Source organism: Falco naumanni, unplaced genomic scaffold, assembly GCF_017639655.2.
Source record: "Falco naumanni isolate bFalNau1 unplaced genomic scaffold, bFalNau1.pat scaffold_295_arrow_pat_ctg1, whole genome shotgun sequence".
Lineage (NCBI taxonomy): Eukaryota > Metazoa > Chordata > Aves > Falconiformes > Falconidae > Falco > Falco naumanni.
In genome coordinates, this window is record NW_024427431.1 from 16,226 (window position 1) to 37,652 (window position 21,427).

At 44.5% G+C, this 21,427-nt stretch overlaps 1 protein-coding gene and 1 long non-coding RNA gene across 4 annotated transcripts; both read left to right on the plus strand.

Moving 5' to 3' along the window:
- The first annotated feature begins 1,773 nt into the window (after positions 1-1,773).
- On the plus strand, positions 1,774-17,775 carry LOC121082110. Of its 3 annotated transcripts, XR_005825903.1 has the most exons (6): positions 1,774-2,307; positions 6,834-7,062; positions 8,482-8,774; positions 13,087-13,250; positions 14,476-14,741; positions 17,351-17,775. It is a non-coding gene; the product is annotated as an uncharacterized LOC121082110 (long non-coding RNA). The 3 variants fall into 3 exon arrangements; XR_005825905.1 differs by lacking the exon at positions 6,834-7,062 and having other exon boundaries at positions 1,778-2,307; XR_005825904.1 differs by lacking the exons at positions 1,774-2,307; positions 6,834-7,062; positions 8,482-8,774 and adding an exon at positions 10,908-10,994.
- A 661-nt stretch (positions 17,776-18,436) lies between these two features.
- Positions 18,437-21,344, plus strand: LOC121082111 (N-alpha-acetyltransferase 20-like). The gene is made up of 3 exons (XM_040581450.1): positions 18,437-19,376; positions 20,384-20,529; positions 21,012-21,344. Exons 1-3 carry the CDS (start codon positions 19,222-19,224, stop codon positions 21,095-21,097), a joined length of 387 nt encoding a protein of 128 aa, XP_040437384.1. The 5' UTR covers positions 18,437-19,221; the 3' UTR covers positions 21,098-21,344.
- The last annotated feature ends 83 nt before the right edge of the window (positions 21,345-21,427 follow it).

Below are 21,427 nucleotides of genomic sequence, written 5' to 3' on the forward strand. Positions count from 1 at the left end.
TCGGCAAAACTTGGGGCGTTAGATACTGGCAACCCGGCACAGATAGGGGGGGACTGTTTTTTATTAAAAAACAGGAAGTAAAAAGCGGAACAGCGATTGGCCCCAACGTCGTGATCAAAAGCGATAACCAGCAAAGAAAAGAAAACTTGCAGACTGCCATGCCCGCCCCAGCCGATCCCTTACTAACCAAGCAGATAGTTCCCTCAAGCCAACCTAACATGAACCTTCACCATTTACCCGACAAGCCATTTTTTAGCGTGTTAGATGCCACCTTTCGGTCGCTGAATCAGTCAAACCCGGATCTCATGAATTCCTGTTGGTTTTGTTATGACGTGTATCCCCCCTTCTACGAGGGCATTGCCCTTGATGCTTCCTTTGATTATTCATCAGACAGCAATCCAACCCAGTGTAGGTGGGATACACCATGGAAAGGAGTTACCTTGAACCAAGTCAGGGGCCTGGGCGTATGTATTGGTAATGTCGCCCTAGCAAGCTGGGATAATGCTGTCTGCACAAGAACCATTGCGGTTGACAAGACCCATAAATGGGTGATCCCATCCGCACCTGGAATGTGGATCTGCCATCGATCAGGAGTAACCCCCTGTGTGTCCCTCAAAATTTTTGACGATTCTGCTGACTTTTGTGTACAAATTCTGATTGTTCCTAGGATCCTATACCATCCAGAAGAAGAAATGTACCGCTACTGGGGAGAAGCCAATAGCAGGCTTCAAAAAAGAGAAGTACTGACAGCTGTAACAATAGCAACGCTGTTTGGTTTGGGAGCAGCCGGCACGGCCACGGGAGTGACCTCCCTAGTGACCCAGCGACGAGGCCTGCCTCAACTGCAAGCTGCCATCGATGAAGACCTACAAAAAATCGAGAAATCCATTACCTTTTTGGAGTAATCCCTCTCCTTGCTATCAGAGGTTGTTTTGCAGAATAGATGGGGATTAGACCTCCTGTTTATGCAACAAGGAGGCCTCTGTGCCGCCTTGAAAGAGGAATGTTGCTTCTATGCGGACCACACTGGCGTAGTTAGGGACTCAATGGCCAAATTGAGAGAGAGATTGGCTCAAAGAAAAAGAGACAGGGAAGCCCAACAAGGGTGGTTTGAATCATGGTTTAAGCAATCTCCGTGGCTAGCCACCCTGATATCCACCTTGGTAGGTCCGATTGCAATAATCCTGCTGACACTGATCTTCGGACCCTGTATATTAAACAGGCTTGTGTCCTTTGTCAAGAGCTGGCTAGAAAGGGTCAACATCATGTTTGTAGAACACCAACAACTGCTTTAAAAATGTACTTGATCAGTATTTCCCCCGATTCTCCCTGGCTCTCCCCAAATATCCCAAGCTACACTCCATTACCCCCAGTCGCTTCCCAAGTGCCAATTGCTCAGTGTGCCTTATCTTTGTACTCCTTTTTAGAAATATTTTTACTATTTTAGCCTGTTTAGTTAAGCATGGGGTGGGGGGAAATGTTGCTAGGTAGGGCCTGGCGGCCAGAAGAACTCGCGCTGTACGGAAACACAGGGCCCCCCTCCAGCTAGCCAACAGCTTGTAGTTTATGATGTAAGCAGACGGAAGTGACATTGTAAACCTAGGCTATATAGTGTCACGTCGTTCAGCAATAAACACCATTTGCCATCCACCACATTGGTGTCTGTGAGCTGATGGACCGCGCGGCCAGGGGTCGGCCGCCGTGCCGTTCCTGAGCCAGGTCACCGCGTGCCTGTAAAGGCAACAGACTGTGTTAGATTAAATTGTTTGCAGTAGTCATTGTATTAAATTAATTGTAATTGGCTACAATGCTGGCTTATCTGTTTTTGAGTTTGCTGCCCAATCTTTAAATCCTGGTAGGCTGACAAATGGAACAAGCTGGTTAGAGGAATGAGCCTCTTTCCAGGGAAAGCTCCACTGACTTGAACTTTAAGCCTAAACTATCATCTTACTGCGTTTACTTTGTGTGTGTTAATGCTTACCTGATAAATATATTTCAGTTGATTTATCAGTTTAGTTACAAGTTGGAGTAAGTGGTCCTTGGCTATACGTAAACCTCTCCTCTGCTTTTTTAACATGTTGTGTGTCATAACACTTACTGTTGTACTTCAATACAAACCGGGAATGATTCTGGTAGTGTTGCAATCTAACGGTAATACTGCATCATCTTGTCTGTGAAGAGAAGGGAATCAAGCCGACTGTCGCTGTTCTACCAGGCAGGGTGGACACCCGAACAGCTTCGGTCTCAATGCCCAAGCCTGGGCCCAGCCCAAGAAACGACTGGCTGCTTCAATAATTTGGCCATAAGGTATTAACTGGTTGTGTGGGAAGGTGCCTAAACAATACTGTCTGTTCTTTGCTTTGGTATGTCTCATCTGTAATGGATTCTTAAACGCTGGGTGTTGCAGGAGGCTTGGAGAGGTTGTGCTGGTCCCTGGCTGGCAGGCCATGCCCTGTGGCAGGGGCTGGGGTCTGCGGGCGGGCAGAGCTGCGGTGTGCAGGGGCGCAGCCCGTCCCCTGCTGAGTCACTCTGCCGGCTGCTCCGGGGAGGCTGCTTTGAGCAGCGCTTTTGCTTTTGTATTCCTCTTGCTGAGAGGCAATGTTTTACTTTTGTTCTCATGAGATTTTGTCACGTTAGCTTTAGGCCCGTTTCTCACTTATTAATTAAACCTGGTCTGCGAAGGACTGGGGCTGCCCTTCTTCCACCCGTGCTGTGATGTCATGTGCAGATTTTGTATGTAAAGTCTCTGCTCTGACATCATGGCTGACCCCTGTGCAAATACCTGTCTTGGGCTCCAAGTGCAGTATTTTATACACCCGTTCAAGCCACCCACCTTATGGTAATTACAGCATGACAGGATTTCCCTTGTTTGCTTATAGGAGATTTGCATGGAATAGGGTTTTAGGCTTTAAAAAGGTTAGGATACAGCCCATCCCCTACTTCCCTCTACTTCGCTGATCCAGTTATCCTCTTAAAGGAATTAGAATGGTATGACACTACTGGCTCTTGGGGAAAAAAAAATTGTGACTGTTTTCTAGTGCTGCGTTACTTTTTAGGTGCTTGTACATTTGTTTTGGTGTCCCATTCCCTTACCCTGTGGTTCATCCTAGTATCTTTTCATATTGAGTCGAGGCCAACCACTGTGTCCCTCACCACTGCTCCTTTCGCTATAGGAGCAGGCAGATAGGGCAAGTAAGAAACAAGCGGTAAAAGTGCCGAGCAGAGGATTTGGTTCTCCCTTTCCCAGGCATCCCTTTGATTTGCTTTGTGACTTATTCCATGGTCCTTTATTACCTCTTCTTTAAGAAAAGATAGGTATTTACCACACTGCCATAACGTGAGTTTTAATTAACCCACAGCTGAACAAAGCAAACCAGACCTAGCACAGATAGTTCTGTCATTCATTGGCATGCTTTAGGCGGGTAAAATGGGAGGAGGTTTACCCGGAGACCTGTCTTCCCTAGTTGTTTAGCTCCTGGCACCACCACCTATCCATCACCTGCCTCAGTCCTACCTTTCTTTTCAGGGTTGTGCAGATTATCAAGGCATATAGGTTGTGTGAGGTCTTGATTTTCGAGCCTTGCTTCTTTGGAGGAGATGCCCTTGTCTGCACAAGGGGTGAGGCATGTGTCACTGTAGATGTCCACCAAGAGCTGGACACCTGGCCATCCTGACATGAGGTGTCTTGAAATAGATCTGTATCAGTCATGCCAGTCTATACATGTGCAAGACATTAGGAAGAGCTATAAGAAAGCAAATGCAGCGTAGTCGTGTATTCTGCACATACACACCACACACCGTGGTGTTCTAAAGCAGCCTTCTGCTTTCAGCCTCCCAGGCAACGTTACTTTACAGGACTGTGCCTTTTTGTGGTGGTTCCCAGGCTCGTTCAGTCTCTTACTGAGCCCTTCTTTTATGGATGGATGGTTTTTCTGTCGTAGGTGATGATCAGGGCTTGTATGTAAATCTGAAGTTTGACAGGTAATCTCCGTGGAGCAACAGTAGTGGGTAACAGGTAAACTGAAGCCAGGAAAAGGCAAGAGCACGCCTGCAGTTTCAGGCAGTGAGGCTGTAAAGAGGCTGTGTAAGGATAGTGGTGATGACTAATACGTTGTCCTTTCCAGATGCAGACTTGTGGGGTTTGTGGCAAAACAAAATAGCACGTCAGCACAGGATACAGATGCATCCACAAGTCATGACGAAACGAGCTGGTTTGCCTTTACAATTCATTTATCAGATCACTTCCTGTTCCCATTTTGAGGCTAGAGGCTAATGATTGATAAGTATCACTTCAGGAACACTACATGGTGCTCAGCTCAAATGATGCTCAGTTAAAAAGCAAAACAAACAAAAAAACCCCACCCCCACAAAACCCGAAGAGTGTCTGTTTTGGCTTGAAGAGTATTAAGCAACCTGGGAGGACAGCTGAAAACACTTTGCATATGCCGAAGCAAACAAGAATTTTTGTTGCCAGTTTGGATTTGGGGAGTATACAGAGATGTTCATATGCAACGAATCAGTCCTCAGTTCAGAACTTAGATGCTCATTTGCCTGGGGGGGATGACCCTCCTATACTTTTTTTTATTTAATCAGTGAAAACTGCTAGCTGGGAATTGATTTGGGGGATCGGATCCAGAAACACCTTTCTCTGAAAGGCAGCAGTAACAGCAGTTCAGTAGAAAGGATAAACAGCTTATAGGTGTCTTCTGACACTGAATATTGGTCTAGGACCCAGATTACTAGAAATGCTGTCCTTCCAGGCTTTCATAATAATCTAAACGTTTCTATAGGTTTTCTATTAATTAGGATACGTAGGGGTGTTTATTGACCATTGAGAAATAATTCCAGTGTTTATCAATCTTGCTGTGTTGTTGGCCGCTTCAACTTGCTGGAATTTGCCACTTTTAATTTGAGGGCAGAACTCTGTGGTTCTTATGCCTATTCCAAGAATTCACGAGGGAGAATAAAAGGCTGTGTGTTGTTTTGGGGTGGGGTTTTTTGTTTGGTTTGGTGGGCTTTTTTGGTTGTGATTTTTTGTTTTGTTTTTTAGAACAACAACCGCCTCAGACACACTGCCATGTCTTAGTCACCTCCTCATTTTCTAGTTCTGTGCAAACGTGCTGCATTAAAATGACAGTCTCTCTCGGTCTGCCCTTACGGAGCCAAGGCAGTTACGGCTGCGATTCCAAAGAGAGGCTATGTCCTTTATTTCATTTGATTCCTATTAGCTGTAACAGAGTCACTGGACAGCATTGAAGGATGCTTTACTCAATGTTCTGTCCTGTTTTTGTTTACCCGATTGCCTTAACGGCACAGAAACCATTAGGAACAGCCTTCAGCAATAAGTATTTAGACCCTGTTCAGAGCTTTGAGCACAGCCATGTGAGTTATCTGCTCTGTTTCTCTGTGCTGCTTCAGATTTAAGTTTTTAGAGTAAATGTGGAGTGTGATCAAGTACATTTCGGAGCAATTTGCAGGCACTGCTTTTGGAGCCCGTGACAAACTGCCAATGTGAAATAACGCCTCCTGCGACGCTCATCTGCACGGGAAGCTGTGGGAGCGGCACTAAGCGAGGGTTGAGGGCAGAAGGCTTGAGGCTTCTACTTCTTGCCTACAGGTAACAAGCCTGGCCCCGACCAGGGACTGGGGCTCTATGGAGGAGTTTTCCCTGCCTGCCACGTCCAGTTCCCGTAGCCTCTGGGGAGGGACGGTTTCTGCAGCTCCCTCTGTGCTGATGCTGCAGGCAGCAGCTGAACCAGCCGGGCTGGAGCCTATAAAGAGGATCGGAGAAGTGTACTGAGTTTTCCGATGTCCCATCCTAAGCTAGGTGCTCCCTTGTTTTTGGACCAAGGGCTCTGGGGATCTGTGCTGAACTCTTTACAGTTTATTGAGCCTCCTGTGACCAGATGTGGTGATGACCCCGCTTTGCTGAGGGGAAGGATGTCTGATGTTAACTAGTCATGTCCAGTGGAAGCCTGTGGGAGTTAACGTGGGCATAGAGAGTTCTTTAATCCAGTGCTTGGTGGCACAGACTGCTTTAATTTTGACTTAAATGAGATAGGCACTTGGAATGCAAACTGCAGAGATGTTCCACTTACAAGCAAAGCATTTGACGGTTTCACTTTTCTTAGAAAACTGAACAGGCAGTATAAATAAAGGAAGCAAGCTGAACTGTAAAAAAAATAAAATAAAAATCAGTGAAGCTACCAAGGAACTATGTGTACCCTCTAGAACAGGGGTCCCAAAACTTTTTAAACAGGGGGGCGGCGTGCAGATGAAGTGGCAGGCAGTCATCTGCAGTTGCTTGGTTCCCTTCCCCGCCCCCTCCCCCCCCAACCCCTGGCAGGGGCAGGGGGGGTCTGTAGATACTGGGGGCCGGATTGAGGACCCTGGGGGGCTGTATCTGGCCTGCGGGCCGTAGTTTGAGGACTCCTGCTCTAGAAATTCAGCTAGCTAACATACCAGTGGGTGAGATTTGTGCATTTTTCTTGGTGGAAAAATATTTCTGCCCTGTGAGCCCTGAGGATGGCTCTGATAGCAGGGAGAGGCAGTTTCTATCACTGTGCAGAAGGGTGATGCTTCTGCTTTCCTGGCTGGGTTTGGTAGTGCTGTCAATGGTGATTGTGTGGCTCTACCAGATCAGTCATCTGAAATGTTGCCGCTTGTTATGTATAATTGGTGGCTTTGGTCTGGTGGGAAGCTAGATCTGCCCTTCACGCTGTGTGACAGGCCATCAAGACCATGTGTCAGACTGGTTATGCCTTTACTGGTGGCTATAGAAAATCAGAGGGCAAGTGCTGCTCCTCACATTCACTCTTTCCACCTTTTTGCAGGCTCCGTGAGAGAGCACCTAGATGTGTTTGAAGCGTCTGGGAATGAAGCAGACATGGCTTTGCCACCTCCATCAGGATCTCGGAAGGGGAAAATAGTAAGAGAAGCTACCAAAGCCCCAGCAGAATTGGGACAGGGGAGATGGGAGCTCCCAATAGGGTTGGACATTTGGGAATTGTGTGCCAGACAAGTACAGAATAAATGCTACATGTGAAGCAAAGACACCATAAGGTGAGGAGTGTGTGAAGGGTGTGTTTGTATGAGAAAGAGCAGTCTGAAGGCACAAAAGGAAAATTGGTTGAACACAAGGATAAAATAAATGAAAACATAAAGCAAAAGCAAGAAAACGAAAGTAGTAGGTAATGTTTATTTGGAGGGGAGTGTGTGTGTGTGTAAATCCCAAGCCTTAGGAATAGCCTGCAATTTCCAAAAAAAAAAAACCACCCCCAAAAAGGGCAGGCCAGGGGGAGAAAAAAAGAGACTGGTCTAGGAGAAACATGTAAGAACAGGGAAAGAACCTGGAAAGGGCATGAGGTTTAACGAAACATTTGAGTTGCCACTAGCAGCAGGGATGTCCACTGTTAGCCTGTATAAATGTGTGATCTAGTGGTGACACGGCCTCTCCTCTTTCTCTTCTCGGTCCCTGTGCTCCCCTAATACATCTGCCTAGTCTGGGCTCGCGTCCTGCCCCATCGCCAGGGTGTTTGTGCTGTGGCCAGGCTGAAGGGTCCTTAGTTTCTATTGTGCTTGTGGCGGTTCACTATAGTACAAATAATGGATATAAGCTAATTATTAATGTAAGCTATGTTGTCATAGGGAGGCTGAGTGGGAGAGAAAATTCACTTACAAAGTAAAGGTTTTCAAAGAAAATATTTACCAAAGAGCTTTCTCTGTTGATGTGTTCTGTACCTTGGAAATGGAGACTGACTGTTAAAGAAAACCTTGAGTAAAACAAGAATAAAAGAAAAATAACTGAGAGGTTACTGTGCCATGTGCACACTATTGCCAAACAAAGAACTTCAGACTTGATGACAAAGCTGTATATAAGCTTGCATGATGAAATCTGAAGCTGGATAAACGCAGCTTGGTTTTCATTTATAGTTTAGTGCCCGTAATCTGTCCAGCATCATAAAGATCTTAAAGCTGAGCCAAGTTTTAGGAGACCCTGGGTGAGTTATAGTTTCTGATGGAAACCATGCAAAAAAAGATGGGCTTTCATGCCAAAGCAGACAAAAGTTAGGGTTTTGACTGTGTTATGCTTCAAGTTTCAGAATTAAAGTCTAAGCTCAAAGTAAAATAAAACCGGGACACTTCTGGCCAACAAAAGAAAAAGTTAACTGGAGCTGCTGCTTGCTTGCTGCTTTGTTTTGGGGTTTATTTCTTTTTTTGTTGGGTTTTTTTTTGTTGTGACAATTTGTAGTCTGCCTTTGTGGGTTTTTTTGTACTTCCCACGTTGTCAGAAATGAAAATAGAATACAGATTCTGTTCTGCCTTTTATTTTCTTGTTGACAAACATCTGGAGACTCAGCTTCTGTAATAACTAAGCCTTAGCAAGTAGGTCTTGCTCTACAGTGTCTCTTGGGAGTGGTTGTTACTACTGGCTCTGCTCTAGAGGAGGAAGACAGCTCAACTTGTGTTTTCCCGTTGCAGATGTTGTCCTGGAGAAGGCCATGCATAAGTGCATTCTGAAGCTGTTGAAGAGCCATAATGAAGCAATGTTGAAAGTGTTTCATACTGCAGATGGTTTTTGGAAACAACTGAAGGAAAACCTTCAGGTGGTGCGGCAGAGGAATCCTCAGGAACCGGGCGTGTTTGTTCCAACACCAGACTATGTGGATGTTGAAAGTCTGTGACCACGCAGAAGATGTATTCACCTGAAAAGAAAGTCATGCTGCTGCTGAGAGTTTGCAAATTGATTTATACTGTTATGGAGAATAACTCAGGTATGGTGCTTCTTGTGGTTCAAGGTCATTGTTTTTCTAAACCTGGGGTTGTGTTTTGGTGGAGGAGATGAGACCACCTGATTCTGCAGCTTTGTCTCCTCCTCCTGGAGCTCTTGTAGCATCTCCTTGCCCTTTTGAGAGGGATTCTTCCTCTGCTTCCTTCCTGATCTCTCTGCATCTGGCAGCACATCTTACAAATTCAGTGTGAAGCAGAGTTGTGAAGCAGCTTAAAAAAAAAACCCAACCACCAGCTTTGCTTGACTGTAGGCATTTGAATTTGGCTGTCAGAAAGGCTGTCCTGTAAGCCTAGAATTTGACACTGGTTCTAAATTAGTATTTTCCTGGAAATCGTAATAAAGGATGCACCCAGTATCTAGCTGTAGTAATTCAGCAGTGTGTATGCAATATGACAATTACAAGGGCTCTGTGTTAATGGCTGGAGGAAAGCAGCCCCTGATCCAGTGTTTTGGGTTTGCTGTGCCTCTGAACGTTCTCATTTGGACAATTTCTTTGTGTTTTTGCAAGAGAAATAACATCTATTTTTACGCTGTAGCAGGAGTCCCAAAGTGACTTGAAACCTAGATGGTGAAATGGAACCACAGACCAGTTAAGACCCGCTTGATTAGTCAGTGGCACAGTTAAAACGCTGTGCTGGACAGCATGAATTCATAGGTGCAGCTCTATTGCCTGACATCTTATCATACGCTGCCGTGGTAGGTCACGAGCTAAGGTGAAGCAATGCTGGTGGTAGTGGAAGATTTTTTTCTCTTAAGAAAGTATAAGCTGCTGCAGGTGGTTGGCAGTTTTCTTTCGAGCGCTGAATCTGCAGCTGGGCTCTGTGCCGATCAGGATGCTTGCTTTCTTTTGAGACTTGAGGTGAATGGTGAAAGCTTGAGGCTGTAAAAGACCCCCAGGCACTTTGGCAAGATTTGGGCAGGAGCTTAGACCTGGCTTATTTCTGTGCAAAATCCTGCATTTTAAAATGTATATAGGAATCTTTGCCCAAAGTGATGTAAACTTTGGTTTTTTCTCCATACTGTATTATCACATTGAGTAAGGTATTCCCAACATGCAAAAGAAAAGTACTGAGAGGCTTCTGGTGAACCATTGTACTGAGGGGCTTGGGCTAAGATGCAGCAAATGCTCCTTGGGGTTGTCTTGCTTTGTCATGTAAAGTTTTAAAATGTGGCATCGAGCCAGCACCTGTTTCCAGTACCTGCTTTGTCCTGTAATCTCAGCCATATAATAGTGTAATACCTGGAGGGTATGTCTTAGCTGGTCTGACTTTCAATATCAGCCCTTCAGTCCTCTGGAGTTTCGCCATAGTTTAAACTGGCTCCCGATCTTGATGTTTCAAGTGACCATCACACCGCTTCTGCAATGAGCACAGTTTGGCCAGACCCAGAGATCTAGCCACATAGCGTTTTCTAAAGAGAAAGTTTAAATGCGGTAAGAGGAACACATACAGACCTAGGTACAGCAGAGCCTCTGTGTGTTGCGTGCTGTTGTTACTGATGATGCTTCACCAGCTAGTTGGGAGTTACGTGAGGCTTTGCTCACTGGTGTTTTTAACCATGATCCATCAAGGAAATGTGCAGAGTTTTCATGTAAAATCTAATAGGCTTTTATATACAGGCTTCTCTGCTGGGTTTCGGACTCAGGAACGGATACTTGTGGCTGGATCCTTCCAGAAAGGGGACGTCGTCCGTGCACGTATAAAGAAAATGCCCATTGATTTTCTTTTAGCCACTGACAGAAGTGCGGGTGGAGGTCAGGCCAGACTGGCATGGCTACCTCTTGTGAGTTCACCAGTTGAGCTGACACCAAGGTGAGCCCAGTCTTTAAATTCCCTTGCGTGCTTCAAGGTCTGCGTCATCCAGTTTGTGCTCGTTAGAAGTACAAGATGAAGCTGGACGCTGCCCACCAAGTGTCCGATGATGTTCTCTTTGCTGCACATCCGTAACGAGAGGCTCTAGAGTAATACAAACTCGGTCAGTAAAGGCAGCAAAATAACACTTTCCTTTCAAACACCGAAACTGGTAAAAGGGTGTGATTTGTCTATCGCTGCCTTTGTTCTCTTTGACCCAGGGAGGCTGTTTGGAGCTGATGACTTCTTGCCTGTGTTGGCATATGTGCTGGCCCAGGGTGATACGCTGGAGCTGGATACTGAAACTGAATACATGGTGGAATTGCTGGATCCATCTTTGCTGCATGGAGAAGGTAATCAACTGCTATTAGAACTGAGTGGAGGGCTGGGGAAGGGGGATTCTTCCTCACCTCGTTTGAGTAGAAACCCTTTTGACGGAGTCATGTAGTCGGTGATGGCGGTAGTGTAACAAGAGAACCTTGTAATTATTTCCACCTTAAAATAAGAGAAGGCTGGTTAGCTTGCAGAGTTACAGCCCCAAGTGACCTGGGAATCTACCGACGTCTTAGGAGGGAGTATGTTGTTTTCTGCCAAGAAGGAGGAGGCGTCCTGACTTAGCAAGCAAACATAGGCTGTGCGGGTGCCAACTGTGGTTATCCTTCTGTGCCTGAAAATGTCCCGAGAGTATGTCTGGGTCTGCAGCATTCAATTGAGTTGTGAGACCTGGAATGGGACCCGGGTTAGGTGCTTTGTAAAATCTTTGGGGGAATTCTCTGCCCCTCTGGGGAGAGTGCTTTTGAGAATGTTGCCCCCCTTAATGATCCTGGTTTATGCCCGATACTTGCTTCTCACAGAGTATTTTTATGAGGCCTAGGAATATGTTTCTTAAGGCACTCTTGAACAATGGCTGAAGTCTGCTAGAGGCAAGGAAATCTCCCTCCTTTGTTTTCACGGTGGTGGTTTTAACAAAGAGGTATTCTGCCAGCCCTTGGTAGGCCCCAGAATCTATCAGTTTATGAGGAAGTTTCAAAGGTTCTTGTGACCAAGCTCAGCTGTGAGTTAAGTATATGTGTATACGTCCCATTTCTGCTATCTCTTGGGTTGCTGAAATTGCTGTATCCTTTTACATGCCGATATGCATGACAGAACTGTGTCGGGTTTCCTCTGGTTCAGTACTAGTTTGTTCCCTGCTTTGTGTGCAGGGTGCATTGTTCAGGAATCTTAGGACAGAAAATACTTGAGATGTGAAGCTGGAGATCATTAACACGCTTGAAAGGCAGAAATATTTACTGGGCTGTTAAGTCGTGTCGTTTTTAATGTAGCAAAAGTCATTCATCTATTGGCTGGCCCTGTCTGTGCACTAGTTAAACTGTACGGTGCAGGAAAAATTGTTTAGTGCTTTGGGGTTGTGCGGTTCAAATGTAAATGTATTTTCCAGTTTGTCTGGTGGGTCTTGCGTGTCTTCCACGTATTGAACTCATCACAGAGCTGAAAGCGAGAGGATGCTGTCGGTAATACAGAAAGCACTACTGTGAGCATAGACTGCATCTCTGAATGACTCCACAAATAGACCGTGCTGCCTCTTAATTGAACGCTCCCACTCAAATAGTTTACTTAAAGAGCAAGAGAAATATATGATAGCCTGTCTTCTGTTTCTCCTGGCTGCTGAGGACTGTTGCCTCCTGCTGAGAGTCCTTTTCCTTTGTGACCTGCAGCTCCTTTTGTACATCGGCAACTCTGTTGTGGCTGTACTTTGTTCTCCACTCATGTAATAAAGGTGAAGTCTGGAGAGCTGTACACGCTGCCTCCTGAACTAGTTGGATGTAGTGTTGGACATAGGTGAACAAACACAGCCTGCCTTTTAAAAACAAAAGCAAAACCTTTGGGATGCTTCCAGGTACAAATCACACGCTCGGTCATTGCTTTGTTGCCACTAAGGGGGTCACTTTTAAGTTCCTGAACAGTGGTAGATGGTCTTTTATGTCGTTTAAACAGCTGTGTTTGTTTGATCCCCGCTTGAAGCTCAGGAAGAAAACAAATCGCTGTTTGGAAACTGTTTAGAAGAAAACTCATGTTCCACCTTTGTAAAAACACTCAGGAGTAAAGGAGCGACACTGGTCATTTAAATAACCGGCCACCCCCAGCGCTAGCGGACCCAGAGATGGATACTGTTGCACCACTTTGATAATATGGAGCCCAGGCAACCACTGCACGGCTCTTAGCAGCTGAGAACACACTGTCCAGTATTTTGCAGGCAAGTAAGCTGTTTTTCTTTACGTATAAATATTTTGGCCATAGAATGCAGTGACTTTCGTGTATGTGTGCGTCTGTTTATTAAAAAAAAAAACAAAACAGAAATCGTTTGTACTTTTGACTGTGACCCGTTGGAACTGGCGTGGTGTTTGCAACCACTGTGAATTGTTCTTCCCCTGCTGTCCTTCACAGGAGGATATTCCTTGGCAAGTGCTTATGGAGCACTTTTGCTGATCAAGAACTTCCAGGAAGACCAGGCTGCCCAGCTGCTGAGTTCAGAAGCTAGAGATACTCTCCGGCAATGGCACAAGAGGAGGACAACTAACAGAACAATGCCTTCAGTTGATGATTTTCAGGTAGAGCTTTAGGCTGAAGAGAAAAAAAGCCCAGGGGATGGTTGTTTTGTTGGAAATCTCCATTTGAGAAGTATGATTCATAATGATTTCCTTGGGGCCACAAGTGGTGTGAAGCAGTGCTGAGAAGATGGCTGGCAAATTTGCCTCTGTTTCAAAGTCTTTCCACTTCATAACAGAGTGTGGTTATGATGGTATAAAGGAAACACTAAATAATGGAGCTTTCCCACTGTCCTTTGTATTTAAGTCGTGCAGAGCGAGGACAGACCAAATTGTATTTTAGATTCAGCTTCTTTGTACGCTTTGCTGTTAAAAAGAACAAACCCAGATTTCCAGTGGTATAAATCATCACAACTCCCCAGTAGCGATTGGTGGCTTACCGTGGGTAATAGAGAGGAGACTTGGCAGAAAAGCTTGCCTACAATTTGAAAGTTTAAGCAAGGAGTAGAGTTCTGTATTGTGGATGTCTTCATGTTTGTAGTTTGTTTTGTGGGGTTTTTTTCTCCCCCCTCCCATTTCTTACTGCTCTTTCAGAGTAGGGCAGTAACTCCAACTGAAGAATAACAAAACAGTCGGGATTACTTTATCTTTTAAAACCAAGTCTGCATGCCTTTCATATAGGAAAAGATTGTTACGTAGATAGGCGTGCTGCTGTCTGTCCAGATGCATCAGTTTGCGAACTGAAGCAAGGAGGATGTTGGAATCGAGAAGAAAGGATTTACTCCTTTGTGTCTGGTTGTTTACAGTCCATACCACAGTGCAAAGCTGCTGGAGAGGCTAACAACAACCGTCAATAAGTTATGATGTAGCTAAGAGCTTGATAAATGAAGGCATGGGGTCATCAGGAGGTAATTAAACCTTTCACTTGTGGCTCCTTCTGCTTTATCAGTGTCCATGCAAACAACCACAGCACATCACTGAACAGGAAGGAGCTGGGAAAAGCAGCAGTCTCCCACAATATGCCTCTCTTAGGAACAGGAGAACTGACAAACAGAAATTCCAAACTGTGGCAAGCGCACAAAGCTAGTCCATCTTACTGGGATCCATTTTATATTCTGCTTACCTGTAGTTAGGTGTCACATTCAAGTAGCTTGAGTCTTTGTTCTTTCTAGCAAAATATTACGCTTAATAGGAAAATTAATCACCTTTGTATTTCTGCTGGATGACTAAATGACAGAAGATTTTTTTCAGCAGGATCTTGTATTCAGTTTCACCTTCTCTTCCTCAGCAACTGAACTTCAGCCAAGCTACCTGTACAGCTGGACGCCGTGCTGGATGCTGGAAGATGCAGGGGAGCACGGGAAGAGCTGGCACCAGCTGTGTCCAGGGCTGCTCCTTTGACTCTTTGAAAGAGAGCCTCAAATCAGTAAGGTCGCTCCGCTTCCAGGCTATGCTTGGCACAAATTCAAGCACTTTGCTGCCTGCCCAGAATGCCAGTTTTCCATCTCCCTTCTCCACATCTGCAGTCCTGACATGAAGCACCTTCCCTACAAGGTATGTGTAACACAGCTTCAGCTCAACTCATCTTTCCCACATTGAACCAGGATGTGGTCACTACATGTCTGTGGTGCTGTCTCACAGCCTTACCACCAGCTTTTGGGTCCTGGAAAGGCCTTCATCCTCCCTCCCTCAAAAGGATGGAAAAGCAAAAAATCCGGTATTTTGATGATGATGAAATACAACTTGCTGATACTGCATAAAGAATTTTGATACTTACTATATGAGTTACAGGCATTTGCACAAACCTCAGCCTCTCCTTGAAGCAATCCTGTCCATCTAGAAGCATCGAAAAACAGGTCTTCTGTGTGTTAGCTACTTTAGAAATTGAAACTGTAGTGTGCTTTGCCTTATTTAGAGCTGATTTGATTTTTTTTATTTATTTTTTCTTCACACCGGCTAACAAAAATGGATTAGTTCTGCTCAGTCCTAATGGTTTAAAAGCTGTTGCAAAGTTCCAGTGTTTCAGTCTGCAAGCTATCAAAAGTTTATTAAAAACCCAGAGTGCTCTTTGGAACTGAAGTCATATGAGCATTCTTCTCAGTCTTAGCTTTTAACAGCTTGTTCTTAGGAAACGTGAATTTTTGCCATTGTGATTTAGCATGCTTAATTTATTCAGCGTACAAACGTAAGTATCAGCTCAGTAAATAAACAGGTCTTTCTTACTGTCATTTTTTCCATCTCCTTTCATTTTACTGCTTTTAGTTTCTAATTGCAGTTAGTTTTTTGCAAAAAAGCACGTGATGGCAGGCTGCTTTGCTCATGTGTCCAAAAGTGTTTTGTGGTTGGGTGTGTTTTTTTCCAGTTGCTTTTTATTTTACTTTTTAAATACTTTTTGAAACGTAGAACTGCGTTTGCTTGTAGGACTTGTTTAGAATTAATCTATGTTATCAGTTGTGCACATGTGTGAATTTCAGCAGAGAAAAAAGATCCAGCTTTTGCCTCGTGATCATACGGTTTTACTTTAATGTTGCAGAGTAAATTTTCTTTCTGCCTCCCTCTAAGCCTGTTAGATGAAATTTGGTTACATCAGGCTCAGACACTAAGTTGCCATTGGTTAATGTGATGGAAATGTCCTGCATGAAAATGGATTGCCTTTTGCATGCTGCAGCATAAAGAGTGTGAATGGTTTATCGTGCAGCAACCTGTGGATCAACACCCTTGTGTGTTGCTGGCAGAGGGTTGGGTTTTTTTCTTTTTCCTTATGATGAACATATTGTGTGACGCTTCTCTTCAATAGTATTGACCAGCAGTTGCAGCATCATCTCTTGGGCATGCTGCCTCTTGCGGTGCAGTTCCTTAACAACCGAAAAAGAAAGAGCCTCCCATCGTGGTCCCCCTGCCCGACCCTGAGTGTACAAGAGCGGAGCAACTATAGTCTTAGCCATTTCTAAATCCACCTCCCTTAAAGCTTGTTTCTTTATTTTTGCCCACAGATCGCGTGGATCAGGAGAGTATAAATCAGGTCCTTTTTCAGGGTCTGTCAGTCCTGGGTCAAAGGGATCTTCCTCTGACGGATACTCAACTGCATTGACACCCAGGGGTTTAGAGCACTGTGACTTAGAGGCTGGTAAAGAGCATGCGACTCCTCTTCCTCTCCTTCCTCTGCCTTTTCTTCTTGTGCTTTCAGAGTCTCAAAAATAACTCTCCATGAAGAGAGCAGATGGTGGGACTCAGTATTGCCTTTTGTCGCAGAATCCCACAATTTCACCTCTGTGTTGTCCTGAAGTTCCCGTGTAAAAATTGTAGATGCAGTCACTGCGGGCATATCTACTTGCACCCACTTGAGCATTGCTTTAAGGTCATGCCCAGAAATACTTTTCTCATGTTTGTTAGGGAGACCTTTCATAAGCTCATAAACGTCTCTTTCTGGGGACGAAGCCCGATTCCCCATTACGGATTTCCCACAGCTCACCTCTCAACTCCGGAGGGATTTCAGGCCGGCTCCCGCTTCCTTTCAGCGGATCATTCAAAGTTCTGTGGGATTTGCTGCAAGTCGCTCAGGTGATTCAAGAGCCCCTCCACGTCGGATCCTTCACTGGATCACGTCAGGGTCACCAATTTGCGGCGAATGAGGAGACGGGACACAGCTTGATGCAAGCAAGATGTCAGTTTATTAGTGATTTTCTTACAATTATATACGTCTCTACCTTCTACATATTACACACTGATTGGTTGACATTTAAGACACACCGTTTAAACAATAGGAACCGATTAGTTTACCTTATAGCAACAATTCCTATTCTAAGATTAGGGGGTTTCTTTCTAGGCGGCTTTCTTGATTAACAAAGTTACATATCGGCGCCATCCGTTCCCTTATCTGGCTACTTGTTTCTCTGTCCGCCTGGCTGCCTCCTCAGCTGTAGCGGCTCAGGGGTCTGCTGTTGGCTTGTTCCTTGGTTCCCAGGGCTTGTGCCCTACAAGTCTTATTCATCAGGCTAACAGTACTTGGACTCTTGTTCTTGAGGCCTTGTCCTACAGCCTCTGATGTTTATTTTGCTTCACAGCATTTAGTTTCCTAGTAAGGCCAAACACCCAGTCCCGTTAAAACCACTGGTGTTTTCAATGGGGCTTTAAGACTGCTATCTGTTCGTTTGTAATTGCAGGGTTAGAATGTGAGCCAAGGAAAGGAGGATGTCAACTTATGAATTTGTTATGCCTGCCACAGTCTTATCACCAACGTCAATTCACAAGGTGGCTGTAATGTACAGGAATCACTGGTGTGCGTTTCACAACTAGAACATAGAGAGGATTGCTGTTTGTTGCTGAGCTTCCTGTTTTCAGAGGATGAGGTTTGGAGGTTTTGTTTCTGATGTCTGTTTTCTCATTCTACAGAACTACCTTCGTGTTGCATTCCAGGAAGTTAACAGTGCGTGTACAGGAAAGACCTTACTAGTAAGACCCTACATCACTACCGCAGATGTATGTCAGCTTTGTGCTGAAAAGTTTAGAGTGGAGAATCCAGAAGACTATAGCCTGTTTCTTTTTGTTGATGACACCCGGCAGCAACTGACAGAAGATACCTACCCTCAGAAGATTCAGACAAAGCTGCACAGCTGCCCGCAACCCAAGGTCTTTCGCTTTGTCTACAAGCGCATTAACAGTGATCCATATGGTGCCATTTTTCAAAACAATGATGAGTCAGCTTCTTAAAACCAGCAACTCCTTTAATTTCTGTTCCTTGTTAACTCTTGAAAACATCTTTGCTGGCTGCCTGCCTTAGGAGCTAAAACAAGTCTTAAACCATAAATACCTAGTTAAACATGTGCATTGCATACAACACTCCGTGTAAACCGTGCGTATGGCCAGTTATACAGAGTGTTCCACCAGTGTGTTTGAGCCAGCAGCCCATGAGGCTGAATTTCTTGTACCACAGACTCTTTTGAAGCATATTATACCGTGGCCCTTTGCAGGTCTCTTGCTGTAGTGTGCAAAAATGTATTTTCTTGCACTCACTCTATAGCCGAATGTCTTAGCATACATATACTTGAATCAAAATGACAAGTGTTTCAGTAAACCAACTGGTATGAGCTTAGTTTCACCAGCATGAGTTTGACAAGACTGTCCGATGCAGCGCATCAGTTAACTCCTCATTACTTGGATGATTGCATCCTTTCCTAATTTTTTTAATTACAGAGATTCGCCGTGTTTTTACATGTGTGTGTGTATATATATATATATATATATGTGTGTGTGTATATATATATATGTATATATATGTATTTGTTCCTTCCAGTTGTTTTTATTCCCCTTCTTTTGGCAGGTTTGAGAAGGTGGGCACAGAATGGGAGTCTTTGTAGGGACCCAGGAAATGAAGTGTTTAACAGTAAAGCTTAAAGCGTTTGCTGTACGGAAGGTTTCTCTGTACCCACCACATCAGTTGCTTATTTAGCAGTGCCTGATGTTTATAAGAGTGCCCTGTGGAAGTCTGCATATTCATTAACGAGCTAACAGTAGCTTGGCTCTGTGTAGAAAGGAGAGGAACTATGAAGAACACACACCCATCCCTGCTTTTATTTTTTATTTTTCCTTAAACGTCCAGTGTTTCCAGGGCCTTTGCTTTCTCTTGCCACATTGGCAAAGCGTCCCAAGCTCTATTGCCCCATAGTCAAAAAAAGTCTTCAGTAATTGCTGGGATGGTGAGTGAGTTTTGGGCTTCTAGCCCTCCGTTCCTTCAGTCGTGAATTCCGCTCAGTTAAAGACTCAAGAGAATTGCTTAAAACTTGCATTTGGAAGTCACGCCTCAAACAATGAATTTGTGGAGATCCATTTATTTATTTACACTAACAAAGAAAAAACTGTAATACTGCATCAAAATGAAACTTAGTGGCTGCTGAATCACTGAGTAATAGCATAGAATCGCTGCTTAAGCCTTTACCACAATCATTGCAATGTTTGTTTGTAGACTGCTTGGTTTTTTGTAAAGTCGTGTGGCTGCGTGTGGTGCATTATTCCCAAGGTGCTCCTTACTGCTCTGATGCTCTGTACGTTCGCAGCACTGGGTAAAGCGGAAGGCTCTGTGGCTGGGGAAGAGTGGCACGGACATGTTACTGCTCTCTCTGTCGCACCGGAATTTCAACAGCTGGGTTTGGCTGCTAAATTGATGGAACTACTGGGAGAAATTTCAGAAGTGTGAGTACCATGCTTATCTTTAATCTTCTAAAAGTAACCTCTCAACTGACATGGCTTAGGTATTTGACTTGCATGAAAGAGACCCGGAATTTTGCTTTAAGTAGTGTTCTGATTCGCTGAGGATTCCCTGTAATTAGAGAACAAGACTAAAACTGTCATGTGGCGGTGTAAGATCTCAGGGTTTCTATGAAAGCTAACTTGCCAGAATGAGTAGGGTGTAGCCTGAATTCTAATAGAGATACTGTATAGAAAAAGGTCCTTGTCTTGACAGCAAGAGAGTTTCATGGAGGGTCAACACTTTCCCGTAGGGTCTCCAGCGTGCTTGTTCAGTGATCATGAGATTTTTGCAGTTCCTGCAGGCAGCCTTGGAACCAATTCTGTATGGCAGACAGTACCTTAGCTTACTTTTTGTCATGCTTGGCTGCTTGTACTTGCTGAAGATTTAATTGAGCATCAAATGAACCCACAGGGAAATGTCCTGAACTCATGGTGGTAGGGCAACCCCATTGTAATTGGTAAAATGGGAAAATTGCACATTGAGGAATCTGCCTTGTGAGGAGAAGGGCTGCCTTGTGTTAGGTGACTGAACTTTGTGACCCGTTCCGCCACTGCCCCCTGCCACGCACATTGAAGGAGGCAGTCCCTAAGCCAATGCAATTGAAAATGTGGATTTTTAGATGATTTTTTTTTTTTAATGAAAGATTTCTTATGTGTATATGAGACCTGTGCGAGTGCTTAGCTTGCCCTGTTCTTCCTGTTCATAATTTTGAACCTACAGGCTGGTATAAAAGAATGGTTATATGGCAAAAATAGAATAAAATCTGAACTTATACCGGATTTGTCCCTTGGGAAAGGAGTGCATCTGTTACTGCAGTGTGAAAGGTGTTTGATTAGCATATGACATCGTCAGACCTGCTCTTGGTCAGATTACAAGTTATGGGTTATTTAGCAATACATTCACCTGCTGTTCCTTACTGTGGTTTTTCTTTGGTTTTATGTTTCCAAAGAAAGGGTGGATTTTTCGTCGATCTCTTTGTGAGAGTATCAAATCGGGTTGCAGTAAATATGTATAAGCAGCTCGGCTGCCGTGTGTACCGGACAGTATCGGAGCGCTACTCTGCTAGCAGTGGAGAGCCAGATGAAGATGCTTACGGTAAGTGGTTGTTGTGCCTTAAGTTGAATGGAAAGGTTCTTGTGTTGAGGGTTCCTGGGCCTGTACAAGTTCAGATAGTCGTTGATGAATGGGATTCTGTATTCTGCTTTAGATAGCTTTTCCTACTGAAGAGTACATCAGTTAGGAAACTTGATTGCAGGAAACGGAATGAAGCTGCGTCAGGGGAAGTTCAGGTTGGACATTAGGAAAATCTTATCCACTGAAAGGGCGTTCAGTCAGGGCACCAAACCTGTCAAGAGCTTAGGGAGCATCTGGATGATGTTTTTAGTCATATGGTTTAGTTTCAGGTAGTCCCGCAAGGAGCATGGAGTTGGACTTGATGAATCCTTATGGGTCACTTGCAACTCAAGATATTCTAGGAAATCTTCTTGAAAAATGATCTTAACGTAATAGAGAAGTCACTTAACGTGGCTTTGTGCAATGACTGTCTTTCATAATAGCATGATTTTCTTTTGCCATAGGTACGAGGAAAGCTCTTTGCAGAGTTACAGAGAAGAAATCAATTATACCTCTGCCTCATCCTGTGAGACCAGAAGACACTGAGTAACCGTAAACTGTGATTCTCAGACAACCTAGTAAGAGTGTCAGTTTCCTTCTCCCCAAAGCCCCCAAGAACTCTACAGATGAGAAATATTAGGCTCAATGTTTTTCCCTGTGAAATACCAAAAAGCAATATTGAGAAGCTTACCAACGCTGCTTCTGTCGGTATTGGCTGCATATTCGTGCTCTTACCCTATTGTTCTTCCTTTCGAACCGTGACACTTTGGAGACTATTAAAATGGAATTGCTTCCTGTATGGTGGTGTCATGGTTTTCCTTCTCGGCCACAAAACAGTCCCCTCACTTTGTCACTCCCACGGAGCCCTGCTCCGAAACTG